A 23,414-nucleotide genomic window follows, 5' to 3' on the forward strand; every position below is an offset into this window, starting at 1 on the left:
TGAATTTCAAATTCAAATTAAATATCAAACATCAAATTTTAAATTAAGTTAAAATTCAGCTCAACTCGAATCCACCATAAGTGTTAAAGGGATGGGGGAATTGTCTCCTTGCTTCCTGGCCCTTGTGGCAGTGGATCTAGGTCTGCTTGCTATGTTAGGCCCTTTATTTATGGATTGTATTTCTCTTCTTCAATCAGTGATGTTTTTCTTTCAATAAGAACACAATTGGAAAAAAAAGTATTAAAGAAATAAATATAAAATTATGTTAATTCTTTCATGTTTATTACAACTAATTCTTAGTACTATATGTGTTTATTGTGATTTTACTGTGTTTATTTTCTTAATTTATTAAATAATATATTTTAATTTATATAATTCATATATTATTCGAATACTAATAAAAGTGTAACCGAAACAAAACAAAACAATTTAAATTATAAAATATAATTTAATATAAATATAAATATAATAAAAAATATATTATTTTTGTATGAATTTAATATTTTATGTGTCCAACTTGTAAAATAATAAAAGCTAGTTGTATTTCCAGAACTTTCATGACTTTTCTATCCTGCTGAAATCCTGATGCAACAGCTGTTAGCAAAATAATAATAAGGTTAAAATATGCCATTAGTCCCTGTATTTCTACATAATTTGATATTTAGTCTTTATACTTTAAAAGATAAAATTTCAATCTTTTTACTTTTTCAATTTCAAAATTATAGTCCAATCATTTTCGGTTTTAGGAATTTCTGACAGAATTTGTCAGCTTGACATGTCTATTTTTGTCAATCATATACATTGTTATATGTGAACAATTAGTGGATTCATTAGGGGGCCAAATAAAATTTTAAAAATTTGAAGGGCCAAAATTAAAAAAATTATTTGAAGGGGTTTAAATTATATACTTCATAAATAAAAGAGACTAAAATAGATATCATATCTCTTAGTTACGAGCGACCTTGATGATAATTTAATTCATATACTGCATTGACAAAATAAAAAAAATAAAAATTAAATTAAAAAATTAATAACTTTTTAAATACAAAAATTAAATCTCAAAATTTATCCACTAATAATTGAATATTTAAGTAATAATAACTTGTCAAATCATGTCTTTGTTTTTATTTATCAAAGCATGTCTTTTTTTTAATCTTTTGATCCAAGAAAAGATTATGTTTGGATACAAAGTGTATATTTTTATACTTAGATCTGTCATTTCCTTTTAAAAATTACTGTTTTTATTATCCTATTGAGGATTTTATTTAAGTGCTTTGAATAAAACAATACAGCTACAACAAGTAAAAAAAAAAAAAGTAAGTGAGAAAAGCGAAGTGGAGAGAGAGAGAGTTGTACATATACCATGACATATACAACACTCTCGTGGATCTGTTATACTGTGGAGCACTATTTGGGTTTTGTTAAAGCCTTTCAGTTTCAAAACTGCGGCTTTGGTTCTTTGTATCTTAAGCTGATGAAGGCAAAGCAAAAAGATGGAAGAAAAACCCTATTTTTCTGCCATTTTTGAAGCTTTATATTAAGATTCATCTATATTTTATTTTATTTTATTTTTGAGATGAACCCATTTCAGTTTTTCTGCTCTTGAACCCTAAAGTAAAGTTTGTTCCTTGATCTACTTTTGCATGTTGATCAGAACATGCATTGTAAAGGTTAGCTCTTTTTTATTTTATGTTTTTGGATAAAGTTTTGAAAGTTTGGGTGTTTGGTATTGGATGGATGTATCGATTTTCTCTCTGATTTTGATTTCTGGGTTTTGATCTGCATCTGGTTTGGTGTTTTTTAGGTCCTAAAATATTTTGGGTTTTGGTTTCTTTTACCATTTCTAGTGAATTTTTTAGCTGAACTCTTTTTTTTTTCTTGAATTTTCAGGATTTTTCTTTGAATTCAGGTTACTGAAAGTTGAAACATGATAAATTGGTGATGAAAAGACTGTGAACTAAAAAAAATTCAAGTTTACAACTACTGTTTCTTTAACTGGTGCATGATTGAGTTTTACAATTCCTGTTAATGGCATAATTATATATAAGTATATATTTCCTTCTTTTGGGGATTGGGGTAAACCGGTAAGAGTTAAGTGTGTGCTTTGTAGGATAGATGGTCTTAGTTTTTAGTAAAAGGAAAGCATACTGAAGATGTGGACTTGAGAAAGACCTGGTTGTGCAGTTTATAGTGTGCAAGTGCAGTTCTATATTGATTGTGCTCCAAATTTGGATCTTTGTTGCGTTTAGAGTACGAGTTTTTCTATTTTCTTTGCTCTCTATTTTTCTTTGTGAAGTACAATAGCTTTTTTCTTTTTGCATGAGCAGAAAGTAGGTTAGTTGTTGACTTGTTTCGTTTGAAATATAGGCTAATATACTAATTTCACAGCTCCAGCCATAGTAATGGCAACAAGGATTCGACATATCTGTTATACCTTGCTAGCAAAATTGTACTAAAGGAAAAGACATCTAAGTAAAAGTTTTGCAATTGCTCTTTTCGTATCAATGGAATTACTGGGCATTTTTGGCAGCAACATTGTCTTTAAAAGAAGTATTGTCACTTTATCACTGTTTTTTATCCGACTTTGTGAGAAGAAAGAAAAAGGGATGCATGTTAATATTAGGTTAATATGCAGTTACATTTTTGGAAGTCTTTATGCATGAAAGTAGCTTATTAATAGAACATGTATGATTCAGGAAAGAAGTTTAAGAATCCTTCTATAGAATGATTTGCGTATTTTAAGATGTTATTTAATGGTCGTACCAGATGTTTGTCCTATATAACATGGAGCATGTGATGGTAGGCATTTGGAGATGTATATTGACAAACAAAGGTGTTGCTACATGGTTAATTAGATAAAAATTTCATTATAGGAAATTAAATACAGTGGTATTGTTTAAGTGTTACCATCATTTGTACAAACCAACTATAGTGCCGCATCAGTTAGGGTTTTTCTTTCTTTTCATTTGTATAAACCAACTATAATGCCCTGCTGAAGTGAGTCAAAGATGCGGATTTTGTATTTCCCCTCTTTCTCCCAAATTCACAATGAGTGCTTTAATTGATATTTTGTAACCGTATTTGGATATTTTGTCTTCTTACTTCCATTTTTGCTGCTTGGTTCCTTCGTTTCTTGTATGCATTAAATGGGAAACTGTTGCTGTTTTGTTATAACTGAACTATATATGTGATGAAATTTCCTTCTACCAATTAAATAAATTGATTGATGTTAATCCAGTTAGTTTCTTGATTTTACGGTGTTATATAATGTGCATGTTAGTTGCGTATCTTGCATGTAATGTAACTTAGGGTGGTACGAGTCATTGCTGTTATAAAGTTAATTCAGGCTTAAGGTTTATAGTTAAATAATAATTAATTATGTATTGATTGTCTTCTTTATAGATCTTCTTTTTACTCTTTTGCTACCAATTAATAGATGGTTTGAATCTAAAGCATTTATTATTGAGGGATATGTCTAACATCTTTTCTTATTGTGGCATATAGATTGTGCAAAGCGGGTTTGCCTTTAGCAGAGATGTCGTTTAGTGCAGATACGGAAGATCTGCATGATGATGGTTTTGAGGGGTCACATGATGAGCATGGCATTTTTACGAAGGTTTTCTTTGAAAATGGTGGTGGCAGCACAAGTAAAAGATGTCCTGTTGCTGGTGTAGATAATTTTGAATGTAAGCATAGCAAGAAATTAGATACATCATTGTGTTCAAATAGTGCAAATTCAGCTGTAACAAGCTGGTCTTGCTCGAAAAATTTATGCCAGGAGGATACTAATGCAGTAATTGAGAGTTATGGTGGAGTTTGTGCATCAGGTAGCTTTCTTGACAGAAATGCTCTGGCTGAGAGAGATGACCTGGATGCAAGTGTCAAGCGAATTAAGTTTTCTGCAGCTGAAGTTTCTAGGGATAAAGCGGAAAGGAGAATGGTTTTGCATGCACCATTGCAGCAGAATGAAATTGTTAGTGGCTTGTACTCGAAATCTCTGGGTTCTGTTTATCAGAAAGTTACACCTGATTTAATTGATTCATCTGCTCAGGGGTTTACATCTAGTGGCCATCTGTTGAAGCAGTATGTGAAAGGGGGCAGAGGTACTAAAACGAAAGATAAGGATATTACTAAGTCTAGGATACAAGACTTAGATGCAAGTGACAGAAAAGAAGCAGTGATAGGTAAAGCTATAGCTTCACCAGTTTCACAGGAGAGCTTTGCATCAAAGCTTGTGGTTTCTAGTCCTGCCGCTGTTGTGGAGAAGTTCGAGTCTCCTTTTAGTGTGGAGGAACAACGTAGTGGATTTCAATCATCTGGAGTGGGCAGTTCTGATATATCTGGGGTAATAGACTCTAAGAAGGATCCTCGTCCTCTTCTTCAGACCCATGTTTTTCGCATACTAAGAAGTGCAGGCTGGTCTATTGAGAGACGTAAACGATCCTGTAGGACTTATGTGGAAACAGTTTATAGATCACCTGAGGGGAGGCTATTTCGTGAATTCCCTAATGTTTGGAGGTATTTTGGGCAGGTTTTGTTTTCTGATAGCTGCAACTTTGTGCTGGATAATGATGGTAAGAAATGGACTGATATGAGCCAGTTCTGGTCTGATCTATTAGATACGTTGGCGAATATTGAGAAAGAACTTAACCAACCTAATGTTTCTTATACATTGGCTCATTATTGGGCTATATTAGATCCCTTTGTGAATGTTATATTCGTTAATAGGAAGATTGGTTCATTAAGAAAGGGAGCTGAGGTTAAAGCAGGGAGCAGTTTAGCTACTCAAATTAACAAGAAAAATGGTGTTGTTTTAGCACGGAGAAAAAATGTTACTAAGGAAAAGTTCTGTTCTCAGGGACATATGTCAACTCAGCTTCATGATTCTTCTCTGGCTGCTGAAAGCTCGTTGACAGCTTCTGAGAGGAGTTACAATACCTGTAATGGCCTATCCGGCAATGGAAGTTTGTCAAGGGCAGTGAGACGTCTGAAAGGTGTACGTGTTCCTCAGGCAGACCAAGTAAGTATGTGTTTGGAAGATACTGCCAACAGGCCAGAAACTTTTGATTGCAAGGTCAAAGGTCAGCGAATTGCTTCATCATATGCTTGTGGGTCAGATAGCACCCATGGCCAGCTAGGCAATTTGAAGTATATTGATTTTGTTGCATCTGGGGATGTTTCCGACATACTTCAGGGTTCTGTATCTGCTGCCCCTTACCAATATAGCAACTTAAGTTCTCCAAGTTCTAACAAACAAAGATCTGAATGTAACGTAAAAACTCCTTCTGAACTTCCAGGAGATTTATCATTCGAGTCTCTGGAGGAAAATGATAAATCATCTGGAGCTCAAGATACTGGCAAGGTTGGAAAGCTTCCACAGCATTTACTGGATGACCATCCAAGTTACCTTAGTGACGGCCTTCTGCAATCTGGGTGCGATGAGTACCAGTTTGATAAGCTCACTGATGCTCTGAAGTTTGAAACAAAGGATGAAGGTTCTGCCCTGGGTGTTATTTTGAAAAAGAAGGCTTGCAGGAGATCTAGAAAGATATCTGAAATTAGATTAACCGCATTAAACCAAAGTGGTTTTTTATGGTCTTATCCTCCTGGTATGAATGATCATCGTGATACTGACGTATGCCAGGCTGAGTTAAATTCAAAAGAGGCCCAAGAATCCTTTGTAACCAAAGGAAACCTACGGAAGTCCTCATCTCTTGGCACTTGCCTACATCAAGTGAAGAAAAAAGGTTCGAAGTTTAAGAGGAGTTTTGGCACTCGTGATGATTCTAAAAACAGACAAAAGAAATCAACTGAATGCCAAATTCAAGACGATGACCTGTTGGTTTCTGCAATAATAAGAAACAAAGACTTAGGCTTGGTTGCTACTGGGTCTAAATTGAAGGGCCCCAAGAAAAGACCTCGGACCAAGTTCAAGAGCAAGAAGAGCCGCTGCAAGTTGCTTCCTCGAAGCATTGGTAAAGGAGGGAAGCATATTACTGAAATTAAATTGTATAATATCGGATCCAGGACTGTGCTCTCGTGGTTGATCTTAGCTGGGGTTATTTCTCTGAATGATGTCATCCAATATCGGGACCCCGAGGATGATTCTATCGTGAAAGATGGTATTGTTTCTTGGGATGGAATAGTGTGCAATTGTTGCAATAGGGTGCTATCAGTTTCTGAGTTTAAGACTCATGCTGGATTCAAGTTCAATCGTCCCTGCATGAATCTTTTCATGGAATCCGGTAAACCTTTCACTTTATGTCAGCTGCAGGCATGGTCTGCTGAGTACAAGACCAGGAAAAATGGGATCCAGAAGGTGGAAGCAGATGACAATGATCAAAATGATGATTCTTGTGGTCTATGTGGGGATGTTGGTGAACTGATTTGTTGTGACAACTGCCCTTCTACTTTTCATCTGTCTTGCCTGTTTATGAAGGTTCCTTCTTTACTCGCTCTTGCCCTTTTTTTTGCATTGACCTGCATGTTGTTCTCACAACTGATCTTTATTCTTAATTATTCTCCTTATTTCTTTTCCTTTTTGTTGCAGCTTTACTAAATTTACTTATGTTGAATATATTTGGCCTAGTCTCACTTATTAATCTTGCAAGTTCCTTTTGCAGTTACCAAAAGCTATTCTTGGTAAAATTTCTTTTTGGTTGCAAATGTTCCATATGGTAAATTAGCTTCTGAGCTTGTAATAAGACAAATAGCATAAGTAGGGATGATTAATTTGCCTCAATGACCAAAAACCTGTGAGACTTTAAACTATGTGTGCTTTTCCATTTGCATGGTTATATATCTGCAAATGAATGCTGAGCTTAGTAACAATTAAATATTATTTCTTATAGACACCAACATAATGAGCTTTAAAAGTGTCAAGATAGACATGTTAGAATCATGTAGGTGGTGTGCTTTCTATGTAATAGATTTCATTGATGATTTTTTTAATGGAGCTTAAGTTAAGGAGTCCAGTAGCAGGTGCCTTGTATTTGTACTAAGATTGAGAACAACAAAAAGAGCCACAACTTTGATGCTTATACATTGTGCATAAAACATATTGGTTGAGTTTCTCTCCCCTATATACTTAACTTTGTTTTATATATGTCACCAAAAAAGTGTGTATTTATATGTACATGTCTCTTGACTGCTCTGATTCAAGTCAAACCATTCGAGATGGTCTTCTTTTCCTCTGTATACTTCTATCTTGTAAATGTTGGTAAAAACTTTCTTGTCTTCTTTGTTTTCATTTTCTATCTAAAATGTTTTCTTTGGTTTTAAAAACATAGTTTAACTACTAGTGAACAATGATTTTTCCCCCTTCCATTTTTGTCCAAAATTTTCCTCTATATATATGACTTGGTTCTACTTCTGTGTTCTACGGTGCATGGAAATTACTCTAATTTCTTTCCTTTTCACGTGCGTGGCTTTACTATTTTCGTCCTTTTTTTTTAATTACTAATGACTTCACGTGCTTTACTTTGTTGCTTCCAGGAACTACCGGAGGGCAATTGGTATTGCTCAAATTGCACTTGTCCGATATGTGGCAACTTTGTTAATGATAAAGATGCTTCGAGTTCATTTGATTCATTCAAATGTTCACAGTGCGAGCACAAATGTAATTCTTTCCCCTCGGCATGACGTTTCTCTGAAAAAATTATATTATTTATTAGGACAGCATTGAGTTTCTTGAAATATGGTTTGGACCAATAATCTTTAGTTTAATGTAGGGTAGCCTACTAGTTACCGTTTTAAAGAACATTTTTCTTTTATTTGTTTCTTGATTTAGCTTTCTCAGAGAGGAAAAAGAAAGAAGATGGAATTGTTATATCTATTGTAGAGCATAACATTGAAAATCTTCGTAAAGCCTTTCTCTTAGCATATTTTCTTTTAAGAAATTGAGATTTTTATTCAGCATCCGGAATCAGTTGTATCGTGCTACATGAAGAAAGGTAGGCTAAAAGTATGAAAACAGAGAATATGATACAATAAACTACCCAATTCTGCTCATTTGAATGTTCTTGGTTTTCTTTAGGCTTTTTGTTGAAATTGCTCTTTTACCATTATAATGCGAGTGTTTCATGATACTTCTCTGTGATTTGTGTTTCTAATTTTTTAGCTTATTCACTGTTTGTAAACAGATCATAAGGCATGCCTGAATGATAAAAGTGAGCTTGAAGAAAAGGTTTCTGATACTTTGTTTTGTGGAGGAAGCTGCAAGGAGGTACTTTTGTGATTCAAACTTCTTGAATCTTATTATGCTGCAAAGAATCTGTTGGATTTACCTTATTAAATAGTTTTCTATTCTGGGCATAAGTTCAAGTCTTTGCCTTTGTAATTTTATTTAGCTACATGCCTTGCCTTCTGTAGCTTGGTATATTCCACATTATCCGCTTTCTATGTTCTGATGCAAGTTCACTGGTATTTGCAGCTGCACTTGGGTCTTAGTTCTCGTCTCGGGATGATTAATCACCTCTCTAATGGCTTTTCTTGGACACTTCTTAGATGTATTCATGAGGATCAGAAAATTCATTCTGCTCAAAGGTTGGCCCTGAAGGCAGAATGCAACTCAAAACTGGCAGTTGCACTGTCTATCATGGAAGAATGCTTTCTGTCTATGGTTGATCCGAGAACAGGTGTTGACATGAGGCCCCATCTCATGTACAATTGGGGGTGAGACACCTGTTCTTTTTTTTTCTTTTTTGTATTAATTCCCTATTTGTCATTATCTTCAATGTTCTGGGTCTGGCTTTTACATGTAGAGACAAAAATTTTCTCATTCTCCTCAAATATTAATTATTTTTATTCGCTTCATGCTGCGTTCTTATGATCATATATTTTGTAGAAAAATAGTAATTTGGGTTAATTTCTTTTCAATGTCATCTAGTTCTTGATCTGTTTCTTGCTCTCATAAATCTTTCCATTTTCTGATTTGAAGACTGCTTATGATTCACATTCTTCTGTTTTTAAAATGATCAGGTCAGAATTTGCACGCTTGAATTTTTCCGGATTTTACTCTCTTGTCTTGGAGAAGGAAGATGTGGTTATTTGTGTGGCATCAATCAGGTAGTATAGTAGGTATATCATATTAGATCATTTTATACCACATTTTCCATTGTTTCTTTCTGAATGTAATAAGATCAAGTTTTAACAATAATTCTTCTTTTTTTAAGTATGAGATATAATCGAGTTGTTTTCATGTTTATAAGTTCATTCCAACCATACCAAATAGGAAGATGGCTATATATACATTCTCATTACGAGAAGGGGTCATTCGAGCATATCTGAATAAATACTATGTTTACATAAGGCACTTATGTCCTTGCATTCCATTTACAGAAGGGATGGGAGTACTTGGGCCTTCATATAAAACTTCTGGGGATTATTCATCTTTGTCATGTTCAATATAAAGATATCAATTTGCCACATGTATAGTATTATCAACATCTAATATATTTTGCTTATTGTCACTTTAGAAGTGATCATTCTGAGATCTGCAAATTTGATTCGGGCTCCAATTATTCGACATTGCATTTAATTCCTCCTAGTTAATTGAGCAAATATGTCTTAGACTTTCCGATTTATAATGATGTTCTAAGCCATTTTGAACCTTCTATGTCATTGGCATTTTGATTTACTTTTGGTTTTTCTGTGTTATTTGGGGTAGGATACATGGTGTAACAGTTGCGGAGATGCCTCTTATTGCAACTTGCAGCAAGTACCGTCGTCAAGGAATGTGTCGATCTCTTGTAAACGTCATTGAAGAGGTGTGTTCTCTTCTCCATAATCGATATGCTTTGATACACTCTTTGTAGCACTAGTTCAAATATTATATGCACAAGTTGTTTACCATAGGAATTTAACATTGTAAAATCCTCACAGTTGATAGATATTATTGCTTACGTTTTTTATTTTTTGCAACTGTTGTGTTTGAAACTTAATTTTATTTGTTTTATTCACCCTTGTGGATCGATGTTTCCTCTATAGCTGCTGATCTCATTCAAGGTGGAAAAGCTTGTGATAACTGCCATTCCGAATGTTGTGGAAACATGGACCAAGGGTTTCGGTTTCAAGCTGGTGGAGGAAGAGGAAAGAGAAGCACTTAATAAGATCAACTTGATGGTGTTTCCAGGAACAGTATTGCTGTCAAAGCCCTTGTATCAATCCCAAAAAACAGATGTACAATCAGGTAACTTCCACCCACTTTTTAAAGTTCATAGTTCTTCAAGTTCAAAGAAACAAAATTTGATCTTCGTGGTTATACAGAAACCGGCAATACATCATGTTTGCAACAAGATAACTCAATTGAACATTTGAGACGTGAAGAACTAACCAACGCAGGCATTCAAGCTGTAGGAGATCAATTAGCCGATTCATTACAGCATACCATTTATGCAAAAGAAGCTTGTGCAAAAGTAGTAACCGAGTTTGTTGGAGACAAGACTCTGCAAGAATCGGAAATCAATGGTACAAAGGAAATAGCCAATGCCGGTGGAGAGGAGCTGTGTGATAACTTGGCCTTACGAGTTATAGAAGAAACTACTAGACTAGTTATCTGTACGAAGGGAAAGTCGGCAGACGAATCTGTACAATGCGCTGATTGTAATTTTTTGTCTGAAGAAGTTAGGATCAAGCTGGAGGAGCGGCCTAAGGTCAGGAGTTGTCAAGAATATCCTGCTGGAGAAACCAACTCCGTGTCCCAAACTGATGGTTGCTGTGGAGACAATGAAGCTGACACTGTAATGAAAGTGGAGTCTGTGCAGCAGTCGGATCCTGTTTGTGTCGATAACCATAGTGCTAAAATCGATGAAGGGGTAGTTGTGACGCCAGAACAGTTTTTGGAGGTGTCCTGTGAAGAACAAGAAATGGCATTAGCTTCTTCTAGTGTTAAGGAATCATGTATTTGTAATGGAACACAGGTGTCTGTAGGGGAAACAACTGCTGAAAGACTGTGAATTGGATGTATAAGTAACAATGTAACTGTAAATTTTAGAAAATCCCTTTTCATGTGCTATTTTTCCCTGTTTTGGGTACAATTCTATGTTATCATAAATGATCCATCTTTTTGAAGTGATTTGTTTTTAATTTAAATTAAGTATATATATTTAAATATAATAAAAATAATACATATAAATTAGATTTTAATTTGTTATGATTTATAATTTGTAAATTATAATTATCATTGGCTTATTGATACCAAATGTGTAATTTCAACTTAAATCATATAATAGCAAAAATCTCATTGATTTCTACTGAACTCTCAAATTTTAAATTAAATTACGTTATTAAGGAAATAGAAATATAAAAATTTAAATTAAATAAATGTTTTTAAAAGGAAAGATGTAATTTATTAATAAAACTTTAAAAAAATATAGCGAATTATCATGAAAAATAAGCATCTTACACACATATATATATATATATAAGTTTAACTAATACAATAGATCAACCTGAACGCGAAATTCAACCAATTCAAATTATTGTGAATGAAGAATTGGATAAAGTCAAACCAATTCAAAAAAAGAAAAAAAGACAAAATTTAAGTAGAATATACACATATAATGAGAGCTAAATTCACGAAACTCGAACTTGATATCCAACGTTAAAACTTTTGCCTTAACCAATAACCTAAGTACTCATTAGCATCTTACCCATCTAGTCTTATTGTCCTCTCTAGAGGAACGTAGTTTATTAACAACAATTTTTATTAATTGTTAATTTCTTAAATATTAAATAAATTATAATTTTTATCATATATTTATAGATTTTAAAATAATGTTTATTGCAGTTATTCTCTCTTCACTATAATTTAACTTGTAGTCATTACTGCGATTGAATTCAAATATATTTTAATTTCACTACTATAATATTTAATCTCACTACATCGATACAAATATTTAACTGCCACTCATTGGGAGGCAATATCACAAGGGAGCCTGGATTACCAAAACAAACTTACTTCGCCCAATTGATGGCATATAACATTTTATTTAATTGATTAAATAATATGTTTAAAATTTAACAAGCAAAAGACATTCAATCAGGGTGGCCGAGTGGTCTAAGGCTCCAGACTCAAGTTCTGGTCCTCGTGAGAGGGCGTGGGTTCAAATCCCACTTCTGACATTTGTAACATTTTATTTATTTATTTTTGAAAATTTTATTTTTCATGCCATCCTATTTTACTTTTATATCAACCATTTTCTCCATTTTTATAACCATTTCTCTATTTTTTTTCATATTGTTTTCACTATTTCATTTTTCATATTTTCCCCTCGGATTAACCAATATTTATCCCCTCAGATAAACATAGGCATTAGGTTCGACTCTTCATATATGTATCTGAAATAAAATACTTAAAACAAATATTGAAACCTAAGTTTGAAAAAGAAAATAATGAAAAGAACTCTACCAAAGTTTTTCCATATCAAGTTTTAGAATGATGAACTTCTATTAAAACCTATCATATTTTCACATGTAATCTCCACAATGAGAGAAAAGGGTATGAACATAGTCATGGCCAAGAGGCTCTACATTGGCAAGTAAGAAATATAAAATGAACCAAAAACAAGAGGCACATAGTAAAATGCAAAATGCAAAAAACAACAATCAAATTGGGACTAGATCTTTCGAAACTGGAAAAATTACCATGCCTACTTCACATATGTGATGGTCTAGTTGCAATTACAGCACGAACAATGCCCTCAGTCCAGCCATTCCGGTTAATTTTCGTAAGGCATGAAAGAACCAAGTAAACCAAGAAAGGTTGCAAATGTACGAGGATGCCGAAAAATAACTTGAAACTTTGAGCATATTCATATTGGATGCATACTTGTATCCAATAATCACCTTTGAAAGTACAACTCCTAGTAATAATTCTTCCCATACAAAAGAAAAAAACATAACGCATTCGAAAGATAGGCTCTTTTCCTCAGGGGTAGCCAACTCTTAAGACCACTCAATTTCTAAAGTTTCAGCCGAGATGATTGGTTAAAAACAAATGTAAGGTCCTCTAACGTAATTTCACAATTCATTCAAACAATTAAAGGATGCAAGTTCAACTAGACGCAACTAAGTAGACTCAATACAACCGATGACTAATCGGCAATGCCAAGGATCATTCTAAAATCAATAACCATAAATTCAAGTAACTACTTGAATTGAATTGCATCTAATAATCCAAAGACAAATTAAGGATACAAGTAGGCACCAGTAAGCAAATACAACCAATGACTAATCAGCAATACCAAGGATCATTCTATAATGAATAATCATAGAGTCAAGTCACTACTTGAATTGAATAACATCTCCCAACATTAACGATCAGCATACCCGAAAAAAAAAAAACGGAAAAAAAATCCAAAATCAAATCAAGGATACAAGTAGACACTAGTAAGTCACTACTAGAATTGAATGAGTCTCCCAACATTAAGGATCAACACACAAGAGAAGATCCAAAAGCAATTTATGGATACAAGTAGACAGTAGTAAGGAAATTCAGTAGCAATACCAAGGATCGTTCTAAGATCAACAATCATAGGTTCAACACAACTAGAATTGAATGACACCTATCAAGATTAAGGATCAAGTGATCAAACATACAAAAACAATCCAAAAGTTACCCATATAGAAAGAATTGCCATGGTAAAAAGCTTAACCATCCATTCACTAATATGAAAGGACAGACTCTTGTCAAATAAACCATAAGTTAGAACTTGAAATTCCATTTCAAAGGTCTGAAGTTCAAATCTTTGGAATAAAGAACTATCCAAATTGTGTAAGCTAACACTCCATTAGTTCCAATATGTATGAAAATTTATTCTAGTCTCTGATGACCCTATTTCCATCATCCATAAAACAATGACATTTAGTATAAAAAGTATTTGAATTTCGTTCAATTTCTAAAAATTGACTGAGTTAAAACCCTCAATTATGCCCAAAACTCACTAACCATCTGATTTCTTCAGCAAATCCTTGGAATCTTCCTGAGCACCCAAACTCTCCTCTTCCTTTTCTTTCTCCAATTCAATAAGTGCCTGTTCCTCGGCCCTCTTCTCGGCTCGTAAAATGGGTTCATAGTAATCAGCGTGGGCTTCCATACACTTCTGCAAAACTGACATTGCTTCAAAGCATTTTTCCGCAATATCTTCCTTGTTTTCTTCAGCTTCTTGGATGCAATTTTCCCACCCAACAAAGCTTTCTTTGCATCCTCCTGCTTTCATGAACAAGCAAAACCCACACTCACCTTCTTCTTCTTCCTCTTCTCCTTCTACTTTGGGTTCTTGATTTGGGGGTTCTTCCGAGGGTTGCTTGGATTCTGGGTCTTTCAGGGTTTTGGGATCAGGGGATTGTTCGGGTTCTGGGTTCTGAGAAGACATTTCTTTGGGAGGTTTGGGCGAGCTGGAATCGGTGAGTCAGAGAGCTTGGTCAAGGTTTCTACAGGTGTTTGCGGAGTTGGCTGACGACAAGTACAGAACTTTCCTCCATTGCTGGCTTGCCCTGCTTAAAACCTCCTAAAACCCCCCATTGGTTTTCCTTTTTCTTCTTAAAATTTAATTTTTTTCTCCATCTATTTTATTGGGCTGAAAATTTGACATCAAAGACCTTTTTTCTTGTAGGCCTCAACCTATTCTTTAGGTTTCTTGGAGGCCCTTTTTCTAATTTTCTCTTCTAATTATTTTATTGGGCTTAAAATCAATATAATAGCATTATCATCTATCTTAATTAATTTTTAATTATTTAGTATTGAAATTATTATATGACATAAATATTATTTTAATAAATTTTGGTTATTTATTAATTTCATAAATATCGAAAATTTATAATTTTTAATATAGGTTTTAGATTTTAAAATAATATTCATTATGGTCATTTTCTTTCTTCAATATAATACAACTTATCATCACTGTTGCAATTGAATCTGAATATATATATTTTAATCTCATTGTTATATTACTCAATTTCACTATTGCAATAATTAATCTCACTGCTATCATTACTTTTAATCTAATTAAAGACAGTCTTACCAGTGATCCAAAGGGAGCCTAAACCAAATGGATTAGCCAAAACCAACTTGCCCAATTGATTCATACAGTCAGGATGGCCGAGTGGTCTAAGGCGCCAGACTCAAGTTCTGGTCCTCGTGAGAGGGCGTGGGTTCAAATCCCACTTCTGACATTTGTTCTATTTTATTTATTTATTTAGATAATTTTATTTTCCAAATCAACCATATCTCTATTTTATTTTTCAAATCAACCATTTCTCTTCTTTCTCCCCTATTTTATTTTTCATATTTTTCCCTATTTTATTTTTCATATTGTTTTTTTCCCGTATTTTATTTTTCATATCAACTGTTTCTCTATTTTATTTTCCACTTTCTTTGAAACATAAATCTATTTTTTTTTTACCATTTCTCTATTTCATTTTTAATAATTTCTAAATATTTTAATATGCTCAATATTTTATTTAGTTAAAAAAATATTTTCTAATATTGTTTTGAAATACCAACCATTTCTCTATTTTGTTTTCAATATTGTTTGAAACATATTTAGTTATAAATATAAAAAATATGAATTTTCAAATATATGAAAAAATAGAAAAAAAAGTATACTAGTATTGGATTAACCGATATTTATCCCCTCAGATAAATATAGGCATTAGGTTCTACTCTTCATATATGTATGTGAAATAAAATACTTGAACAAATATTGAAACCTAAGTTTAAAAAAGAAAAGAACGAAAAGAACTCTACAAAGACACCAAGTTTTTCCGTATCAAGTTTTAAAATGATGAACTTCTATTAAAACCTATCATATTTTCACATGCAACCTCAACAATGAGAAAAAAGGGTATCCATTCAAATACCATCCCTAATTTTTGTATACAATTAAATACATATAGTTTGGTGTAAATAAATAATTAGCTTGGTAATGCCAAATATATATACACTTGCTTTGTAATATTGAGATGAGTGCATGTAAAAAGCTCACATAACAGGAGGCAATGGAGAAATAAAATGAGCCGACAGGTTTTTTTTATAATAAGGAGAAACAACTGCAGATGTTGAGATTCCAACCTCAAATCTACTAGATGCGACTACTAAAAAGGTTACGAGGTGTGAACTTGTGCCAAAACATCACATCTCGGTTTTGTTCACAATATTCACTATCAACTAATACTTGAGCCTTGACACAAGAAATTAGGTGCTAATGGTACCATTCATAAACATAATGGCCAAGAGGCCCTACATTGGCAAGCAAGAAATATAAAATGAACCAAAAACAAGAGGGATATAGTAAAATGCAAAAAACAACAATCAATTTGAGCCTAGATCTTTCAAAACTGGAAATTACCATGCCTACTTCACCGATGTGATGGTCTCGTTGCAATCACAGCACGAACAATGCCCTCAGTCCAGCCATTCCGATTAATTTTTGGAAGGTATGAAAGAACCAAGTAAACCAAGAAAGGTTGCAAATGTACAAGGATGCCGAGGAGTAATTGACGAAGGCAAATGTACGTTATGTGATTTAACTATTCATTCAAACAATTAAGGATAAAAGATGAGGCAATAAGTGAACCAAAAACAACCAAGTTTTAACTAAGCAACCCAAAATGTGTTCTATATAATGGTGGATTCAAGTCACTACTTAAATGATATCCACTAATAATAAGGAAGCTATAAAAATAGTTTAGAAGGCATAAAAATGCAATGAAAACAAGGGGATTCTGATCATTTATGACCTTTTTCTAGAATCCTATGAAGCAACACAGTACTTGACTACTTGATCATATTACTGTACGCGTATCATGACACATCATTTAAATAATACGAATATCTTAGCTTATTAATAGGTGACATCATGTGGTTCATTGATGTTGTAGAGATTTATAAACTAATAGTACATCCAATGTGAATCCTTCATGATTTAGCCTTTTGAAGAATACTAAAGTGATCTTTACACTACAACAGTAGTAGTAATATGACCTAATGTACCCAAACTCTTCATTTTCCATAAAGTACTGTTTTTGACACTAGTGTCCAACGCGTTTTCAAACATATCCAAATATAAGGAATAACTTGAAACTTTGAGTATATTCAAATTGGATGCATACTTGTATCCAATAATCACCTTTGAAAGTACAACTCCTAGTAATAATTCTTTCCATACAAAGGAAAAAAATATGGTCATTTGCTGTGGACATCATAACACATTCGAAAGATAGGCTCTTTTGCTCAGGGGTAGCCTACTCTAAGACCAATCAATTTCTAAAGTTTCAGCTGAGGTAATTGGTTAAAAACAAATTTAAGGTCCTCTTATGTGATTTCACAATTCATTCAAACAATTAAAGGATGCATGCTCAACTAGACGCTAATAAGTAGACTCAATACAACAAATGACTAATCGGCAATGCCAAGGATCATTCTAAAATCAATAATCATAAATTCAAGTAACTACTTGAATTGAATTGCATCTAATAATCCAAAGACAAATTAAGGATACAAGTAGGCACTAGTAAGCAAATACAATCAATGACTAATCAGCAATACCAAGGATTATTCTATAATGAATAATCATATAGTCAAGTCACTACTTGAATTGAATGACATCTACCAACATTAAGGATCAGCATACCAAAAAAAAAGGAGAAAAAAAAATCCAATATCAAATCAAGGATACAAGTAGACACTAGTAAGTAAACTTGATATAAATGACGACTAATCAGCAATGTCAAGGATCGTTCTAAGATGAATAATCATATTATCAAGTCACTTCTTGATTTGAATGAATCTCCCAACATTAAGGATCAACATAAAAAAGAAAATCCAAAAGCAATTTAAGGATACAAGTAGACACTAGTAAGGAAATTCAGTAGCAATGCCAAGGATCGTTCTAAGATCAACAATCATAGATTCAACACTACTAGAATTGAATGACGCTAATCAAGATTAACGATCAAGTGATCAAACATACAAAAGCAATCCAAAAGTTATCCATAAAGAAAGAATTGCCATTGTAAAAAGCTTAACATCCATTCACTAATATGAAAGGAAAGACTCTTGTCAAATAAACCATGCAGTTAGAACTTGAAATTCCAATTCAAGGTCTGAAGTTCAAATCTTTGGAAAAGAACTATCCAAAATGTGTAATCTAACACTCCATTGGTTCCAATATGAATGAAAAATTTATTCTAGTCTCTGATGGCCATATTTCCATCATCCATAAAACAATAACATTTAGTATTAAAAATATTTCAATTTCGTTGAATTTCTAAAAATTCACTAAGTTAAAATACTCAATTATGCCCAAAACTCACTAACCATCTGATTTCTTCTGCAAATCCTTGAAATCTTCCTGAGGACTCAAACCCTCCTCTTCCTTTTCTTTCTCCAACTCAATAATTGCCTGTTCCTCAGCCTTCTTCTCGGCTCGTAAAATGGGTTCATAGTAATCAGCGTGGGCTTCCATGCACTTCTTCAAAGCTGAGGTTGCTTCAAAGCATTTTTCCACGATATCTTCCTTGTTTTCTTCAGCTTCTCGGATGCAATTTTCCCACCCAACAAAGCTTTCTTTGCATCCTCCTGCTTTCATGAACAAGCAAAACCCACACTCACCTTCTTCTTCTTCTTCCTCTTTTCCTTCTCCTTCTACTTTGGATTCTTGATTTGGGGGTTCTTCCGAGGGTTGCTTGAGTTCTGGGTCTTTCAGGGCTTTGGGATCAGGGGATTGTTCGGGTTCTGGGTTTTGAGAAGACATTTCTTTGGGAGATTTGGGCGAGTTGAAATCGGTGGGTCAGAGAGCTGGGTCAAGGTTTCTATAGGTGTTTGCGGTGTTGGTTGACGACAAGTACAAAACTTTCCTCCATTGCCGGCTTGCCCTGCCTAAAACCTCCTAAAACCCCCCATTTGCCTTTTTTTTTTCTTAAAATTTTTTTTTCTAATTATTTTATTGGGCTGAAAATTTGACATCGAAGGCATTTTTTTCTTCTACGCCTCATTTTCGGCTGATGGCCTCAACCTATTCAATGATTTAAAAAATATATCATTTCATACCTGACGACTTTTTTTTTAACGTGATAATTGTGTTATTTTTTTTGTCCAATTTATTATATGTATTTAAAAAATTGATATATTTTGGTATTTAAAGGTAACAATACTAAATATTTAGTGTCTAATTTAAATTTTAAAATTGATTTGATAAAAATAAATTGTTATTATTATTAGGTTTTATTTTTTTATAATTTTGTTAATAGAATAACCTTAGTGTTGATTATGAATTTGTTTAATTTGTCAAGTACAGCACAATAGAATACGTAGTTTGAGTTTTAAGATTGATTTGATGAAAATTAATTGATAATATTATTAATTAATTATTACTATTCATCAAATCAATTCTAAAACCCGAATTAAATATTAAAAAGTTGAAATTGTTACTTTTGGGACCAAAATATTTAACTTGATTAAATATAGGTACCTGATTAGGCAAAAAATTAAGACAGATATCTAGTACCAAATTATGTATTAAGATTTACATAACAATAAGCCTAAAATTCAAAATTTGTTTATAATTTTTATTAATTTATATAATTTTTATCATTTTTTATCATGTGTCACAATCACAACATGACACAGGATACTTAAAAAAAACTACAACAGAATGATTTTATCATTTTTTTATAATTGTTTATTATTTTCTTCCTTTTTAGATTTAACTACATCTTATGTTATTCACATTTCAAAACTAAATTAGTTTAGATTTGCTTTTTTAAATTTAATAGAGAATAATGAATAACAAAAACAATTTTTTTAAATCTTATTGATCTATTGTAAAATTAGAGCTATAAAATCTGTATTATTAACTTCAAAAATATCATAACCAAACCTATACTACCAGAATATATTGGTGAACTTAGCATAACATTAAAACAAGTTGAAAATGTTATAGGTTTCAATGGTCCAAGAACAATACACAACCCTAAGCCTCAAAATTTAATCAATCCATTCTTTCATTTCCAGTTGATAGATTCATTACACACACACATATAACCAGAATCTGAAATCACCATATTAGAGAATAATCCCATAGTTGAAGCCTTTGGGAGTTTTAGAGAACCATGTGTATTATCATACAAGCTTAGAGATTGCTTCCGACCGAATTACAATTAAAAGGGTAGCACCTGGAAGCTTTTTTTTCTTTTTTTTTTTGCAAATATCAAACTGTTTCAAACTGTCATTCGTCCAGATTTCCATATGAAATTGACATTGAATAGCTCACATTGCATAAAAATGTTATTTTATGAGAGCAAACGGTTCCACCGGTCTTCATGCACCGCTTGCATATAAACGCGTCCATTCCTTTGCTGCAAATAGTCAATCAAGAACAGTTGATCAGTGAATCAATATAATCCTTGATTTTAGTATAGACTTAAGCAATCTCGATGATCTATGATTGCAACTATGGATTTTACCTGTCTCAACAGCTTCAGCCTCGTTTGATTTCCAGTGCTTAGCAATATTCTCGGAGAGTGGATCATCTGGATTTGGAGCACTCAAGAGTGCCTGGATGCTGAAATAAAAATATTAATGTCAATGTAGAATCGTGCTACTCAAGATAATGCAGAAATAAGGATAAATGAGTCCATTTCCACAGTTTTAGTATAATTTTAGTGCTAGAAATAGCAGAGAAGTCTTTCTAGCAAAACAAAAACTACGTAAATAGGCAGCGATGGAAACATTCAACTGCCGTTTTTCCTTATAATACCTAATTTTCCAGGAAAAAACAGTATAGCACCATGAAATATGGTTTTTAGGAATTTTTGCAGGCAATTGTAAGCCATACCAATTTACAAAAATAGATTACATCTACATTAACTTATAATACCTTAAAAGTACAGTTCGGATCTGCAGAGCTGGACTCCATTTGTCCTTGAGAATATCAAGGCATATTCTCCCAAGCTGCAAGATATGCTCAACCTTAAAAGCCCCCCAAAACGGAAAAAAAAATAAATCTTTCACATCATATAATAAGGACAAAAGAAGGAACAGGTGCCAACCTTATCAATGTTAGGATGATATATCTTTGTAAGAAATCGAACCTGTTACATCAAAGTGGTTAATGGTGGACAGAAATGCAAAATATACCCAAAAAAGGATGATGTTAATGGTTGATAGAAAATTTTTGAGAATAGAGAACAATAAATTGATGCTGAATGGCCAACCAATACACTAAACTCATGAATCACAAGTGCAAGAGAACCAAATAGAAAGTTCCAATTCGTTGAGTAAATATTTTAAATACGAAAATAGAGCAAAACATAACAAGCCAAAGGAGACCAACTATATGCCAGAATCACCAAGGGGGAGTGATGAAAACCAGAAGCACTAACAGTAAAAGATAAAACAAACTACATCATTTTAAATCATATTAAGATCCCCATAAGTAACATTTTTTAGATGAAGCCAAGTATTACTGTATATCCAAGGATCAGCAATCCAACTTACAAACAACAGATACAGAAACAGGAAGGTCATGCTACTTTACAAATGACTCAAAGTCCAGTACCTTGGGAGCGGCCATGGGATATTCTTCAGGCAAAAAAAGTTCCAACTTGAAAACCCCTCCTAAAATCTCAAACAAGAAAAGGCATCATAACCTATACATAAGCACAAAACTAATTACATAATGCAACAAAAAAAAAGGAGATATTACCAAAAACAATATTCAATAACCAGACTAAGCACCGCATAAGACTGAAAAAAGCTAATTTGACCAAAGCTTTCAAGAATGAGAACACCAGACTGATTTTCTCTTTAAAAAAGATCGAAAACCAACAAAAAATATTAAGTAAACTAGAAACTAGGAAACCATTTTATCGAAAACTTTCCAAGTTTAACCATACAGAAATCAGCATTGGGGACTGATGATTGGCAATGGTGCCCCACTTTATGATTTAAATTAGCCCATTCTCAACCATTATACAATCAAATGTAAAATTTGCAGTTCTACAACAAAGCAAAAATATTTGCAACAATTAGATGAAAAAATAACTACCTTCATATGGAGACTGTGTGGGACCAAGGATCATCACATTGAAATATCGCATATTATCCTCTGATGGTGAAGCACTAATTCCCGGAGCTATCATAATAAAAAGAAACAAAAACAATACTCTCTTACTAAAAAAACCCAAAAAATTCAAATTTGTTCAGCTAATCTTTTTTTAAAAAAAAAAAGAGAAATGAATAACAACACCGGTACCAACATGAATTTCTATAATTTTTTTTAAATAAAAAGAGCGAAAAATAAAAAGTGCTTACCAGGTTCACTGAGGAGACGCTGAGTTTCCTGCTTAGATCAAAGATAAAGAAACCAAAATTAAAGCATGAAAAATACACAATTCAAACAAAGAAGAAAAAGAGGTAATGCTTTCTTCAATATCAGAAGACGATCATAAAATAAATAGCTGAGGATTTTGATTCATCAAAGCCAGAAAAAACTTGAGTTACTAAACTAAACTTTAGGAACGAAGAAAATGAAAAACAAAAGTAAAAGAACTAAGATTTTATTTAGGAATCTCGGGAAACAAACAAAGCGGGAAAATTGAGAAGGATCAGAGGAAGATCGAGAGAGGAACCTTGATGATTCTTCGAGGGAGATTACTGTTGGCCATTGGCAAGCTTCGATTTCTGAATCAAAATGGGAAATAAAAAAATATAATTAGGGTTTTGAGAAGTGGGAGATGAAGAGAGAATCCGGGAATAAGAAAATCAGAGGAAAGAAGAAAGGTCCCTTTCCCTTAACTTGCTTTAGGTATATATTATTTTTAGGTCCTTATACTATACGTTTCTTTTTAGCTATAATGATTTATTTGGCCCTCCAACTATACAAAAAGTCATTTCAGCTATCTATTTATTTTTTACTCTTTTAGCCCTTAAACTTGTATTTATTATCAAATCACCCCAAATAGATGAAAAAATTAACATTTTTTTAACTTTACGTACGTGGGGCATACATGTGGATTAGATGTTAACATTTAATTAATTTTAAAAATTTTAAAAATTCAAAAAATTATAATTTTTTACTATTTTAAAAAATTAATTAAATACTGACATGACATGACATGTATGCCATGTCAGAAAAGTTAATAATCGTTAACTTTTTCATCCATTTTGGGCAATTTGACAAAAAAATGTGATTTTAAGGGCTAAAAGAGACAAAAATTAAATGGATGGCTAAAATAACTTTTTTGTAAAGTTGGAGGGCCAAAAAAATTATTATGCCTTCTTTTTATGAATTTTCTTATGGTATAATGATAAATTTAGCCCTTGATGTTTACATTTTCTGTCAATTTGGCTCTTATTCTTTTTTTGGGGCTAAATTTGACAAAATACTAACTAAAACATTACATTTTTAAAC

At 32.8% G+C, this 23,414-nt stretch overlaps 4 protein-coding genes and 2 non-coding genes across 7 annotated transcripts; 3 read left to right on the top strand and 3 right to left on the bottom strand.

Moving 5' to 3' along the window:
- Window positions 1–1,299: 1,299 nt before the first annotated feature.
- Window positions 1,300–11,070, top strand: LOC107935657 (increased DNA methylation 1). Its single transcript, XM_016868277.2, has 9 exons — window positions 1,300–1,670; window positions 3,505–6,439; window positions 7,495–7,618; window positions 8,142–8,224; window positions 8,432–8,673; window positions 8,980–9,066; window positions 9,668–9,767; window positions 9,988–10,189; window positions 10,267–11,070. Exons 2-9 carry the CDS (start codon window positions 3,536–3,538, stop codon window positions 10,953–10,955), a joined length of 4,431 nt encoding a protein of 1,476 aa, XP_016723766.2. The 5' UTR covers window positions 1,300–1,670; window positions 3,505–3,535; the 3' UTR covers window positions 10,956–11,070.
- Window positions 11,071–12,039: 969 nt separating this feature from the next.
- On the top strand, window positions 12,040–12,123 carry TRNAL-CAA (transfer RNA leucine (anticodon CAA)). The gene has a single exon. It is a non-coding gene; the product is annotated as a tRNA-Leu (tRNA).
- A 1,582-nt stretch (window positions 12,124–13,705) lies between these two features.
- LOC107935627 (uncharacterized) lies at window positions 13,706–14,539 on the bottom strand. Its single transcript, XM_016868248.2, has one exon. The coding sequence runs from the start codon at window positions 14,373–14,375 to the stop codon at window positions 13,944–13,946; it is 432 nt and encodes a 143-aa protein (XP_016723737.1). The 5' UTR covers window positions 14,376–14,539; the 3' UTR covers window positions 13,706–13,943.
- A 551-nt stretch (window positions 14,540–15,090) lies between these two features.
- On the top strand, window positions 15,091–15,174 carry TRNAL-CAA (transfer RNA leucine (anticodon CAA)). The gene has a single exon. It is a non-coding gene; the product is annotated as a tRNA-Leu (tRNA).
- Window positions 15,175–18,058: 2,884 nt separating this feature from the next.
- Window positions 18,059–19,044, bottom strand: LOC107935623 (uncharacterized). Its single transcript, XM_016868245.2, has one exon. It carries the CDS (start codon window positions 18,753–18,755, stop codon window positions 18,315–18,317), a length of 441 nt encoding a protein of 146 aa, XP_016723734.2. The 5' UTR covers window positions 18,756–19,044; the 3' UTR covers window positions 18,059–18,314.
- A 942-nt stretch (window positions 19,045–19,986) lies between these two features.
- On the bottom strand, window positions 19,987–22,856 carry LOC107935668 (ubiquitin-conjugating enzyme E2 35). Of its 2 annotated transcripts, none has more exons than XM_041104877.1 (8): window positions 22,633–22,832; window positions 22,316–22,343; window positions 22,050–22,136; window positions 21,561–21,619; window positions 21,052–21,093; window positions 20,880–20,971; window positions 20,467–20,564; window positions 19,987–20,358 (listed from the first exon to the last, which is right to left on the bottom strand). In XM_041104877.1, the coding sequence occupies exons 1-8, from the start codon at window positions 22,666–22,668 to the stop codon at window positions 20,321–20,323; spliced, it is 480 nt and encodes a 159-aa protein (XP_040960811.1). In that variant the 5' UTR covers window positions 22,669–22,832; the 3' UTR covers window positions 19,987–20,320. The 2 variants fall into 2 exon arrangements, with proteins under 2 accessions (XP_040960811.1, XP_016723783.1); XM_016868294.2 differs by having other exon boundaries at window positions 20,042–20,358; window positions 20,880–20,953; window positions 22,633–22,856.
- Window positions 22,857–23,414: the final 558 nt, after the last annotated feature.

Source organism: Gossypium hirsutum, chromosome D11 (genome assembly GCF_007990345.1).
Source record: "Gossypium hirsutum isolate 1008001.06 chromosome D11, Gossypium_hirsutum_v2.1, whole genome shotgun sequence".
Taxonomy (NCBI): Eukaryota; Viridiplantae; Streptophyta; class Magnoliopsida; order Malvales; family Malvaceae; genus Gossypium; species Gossypium hirsutum.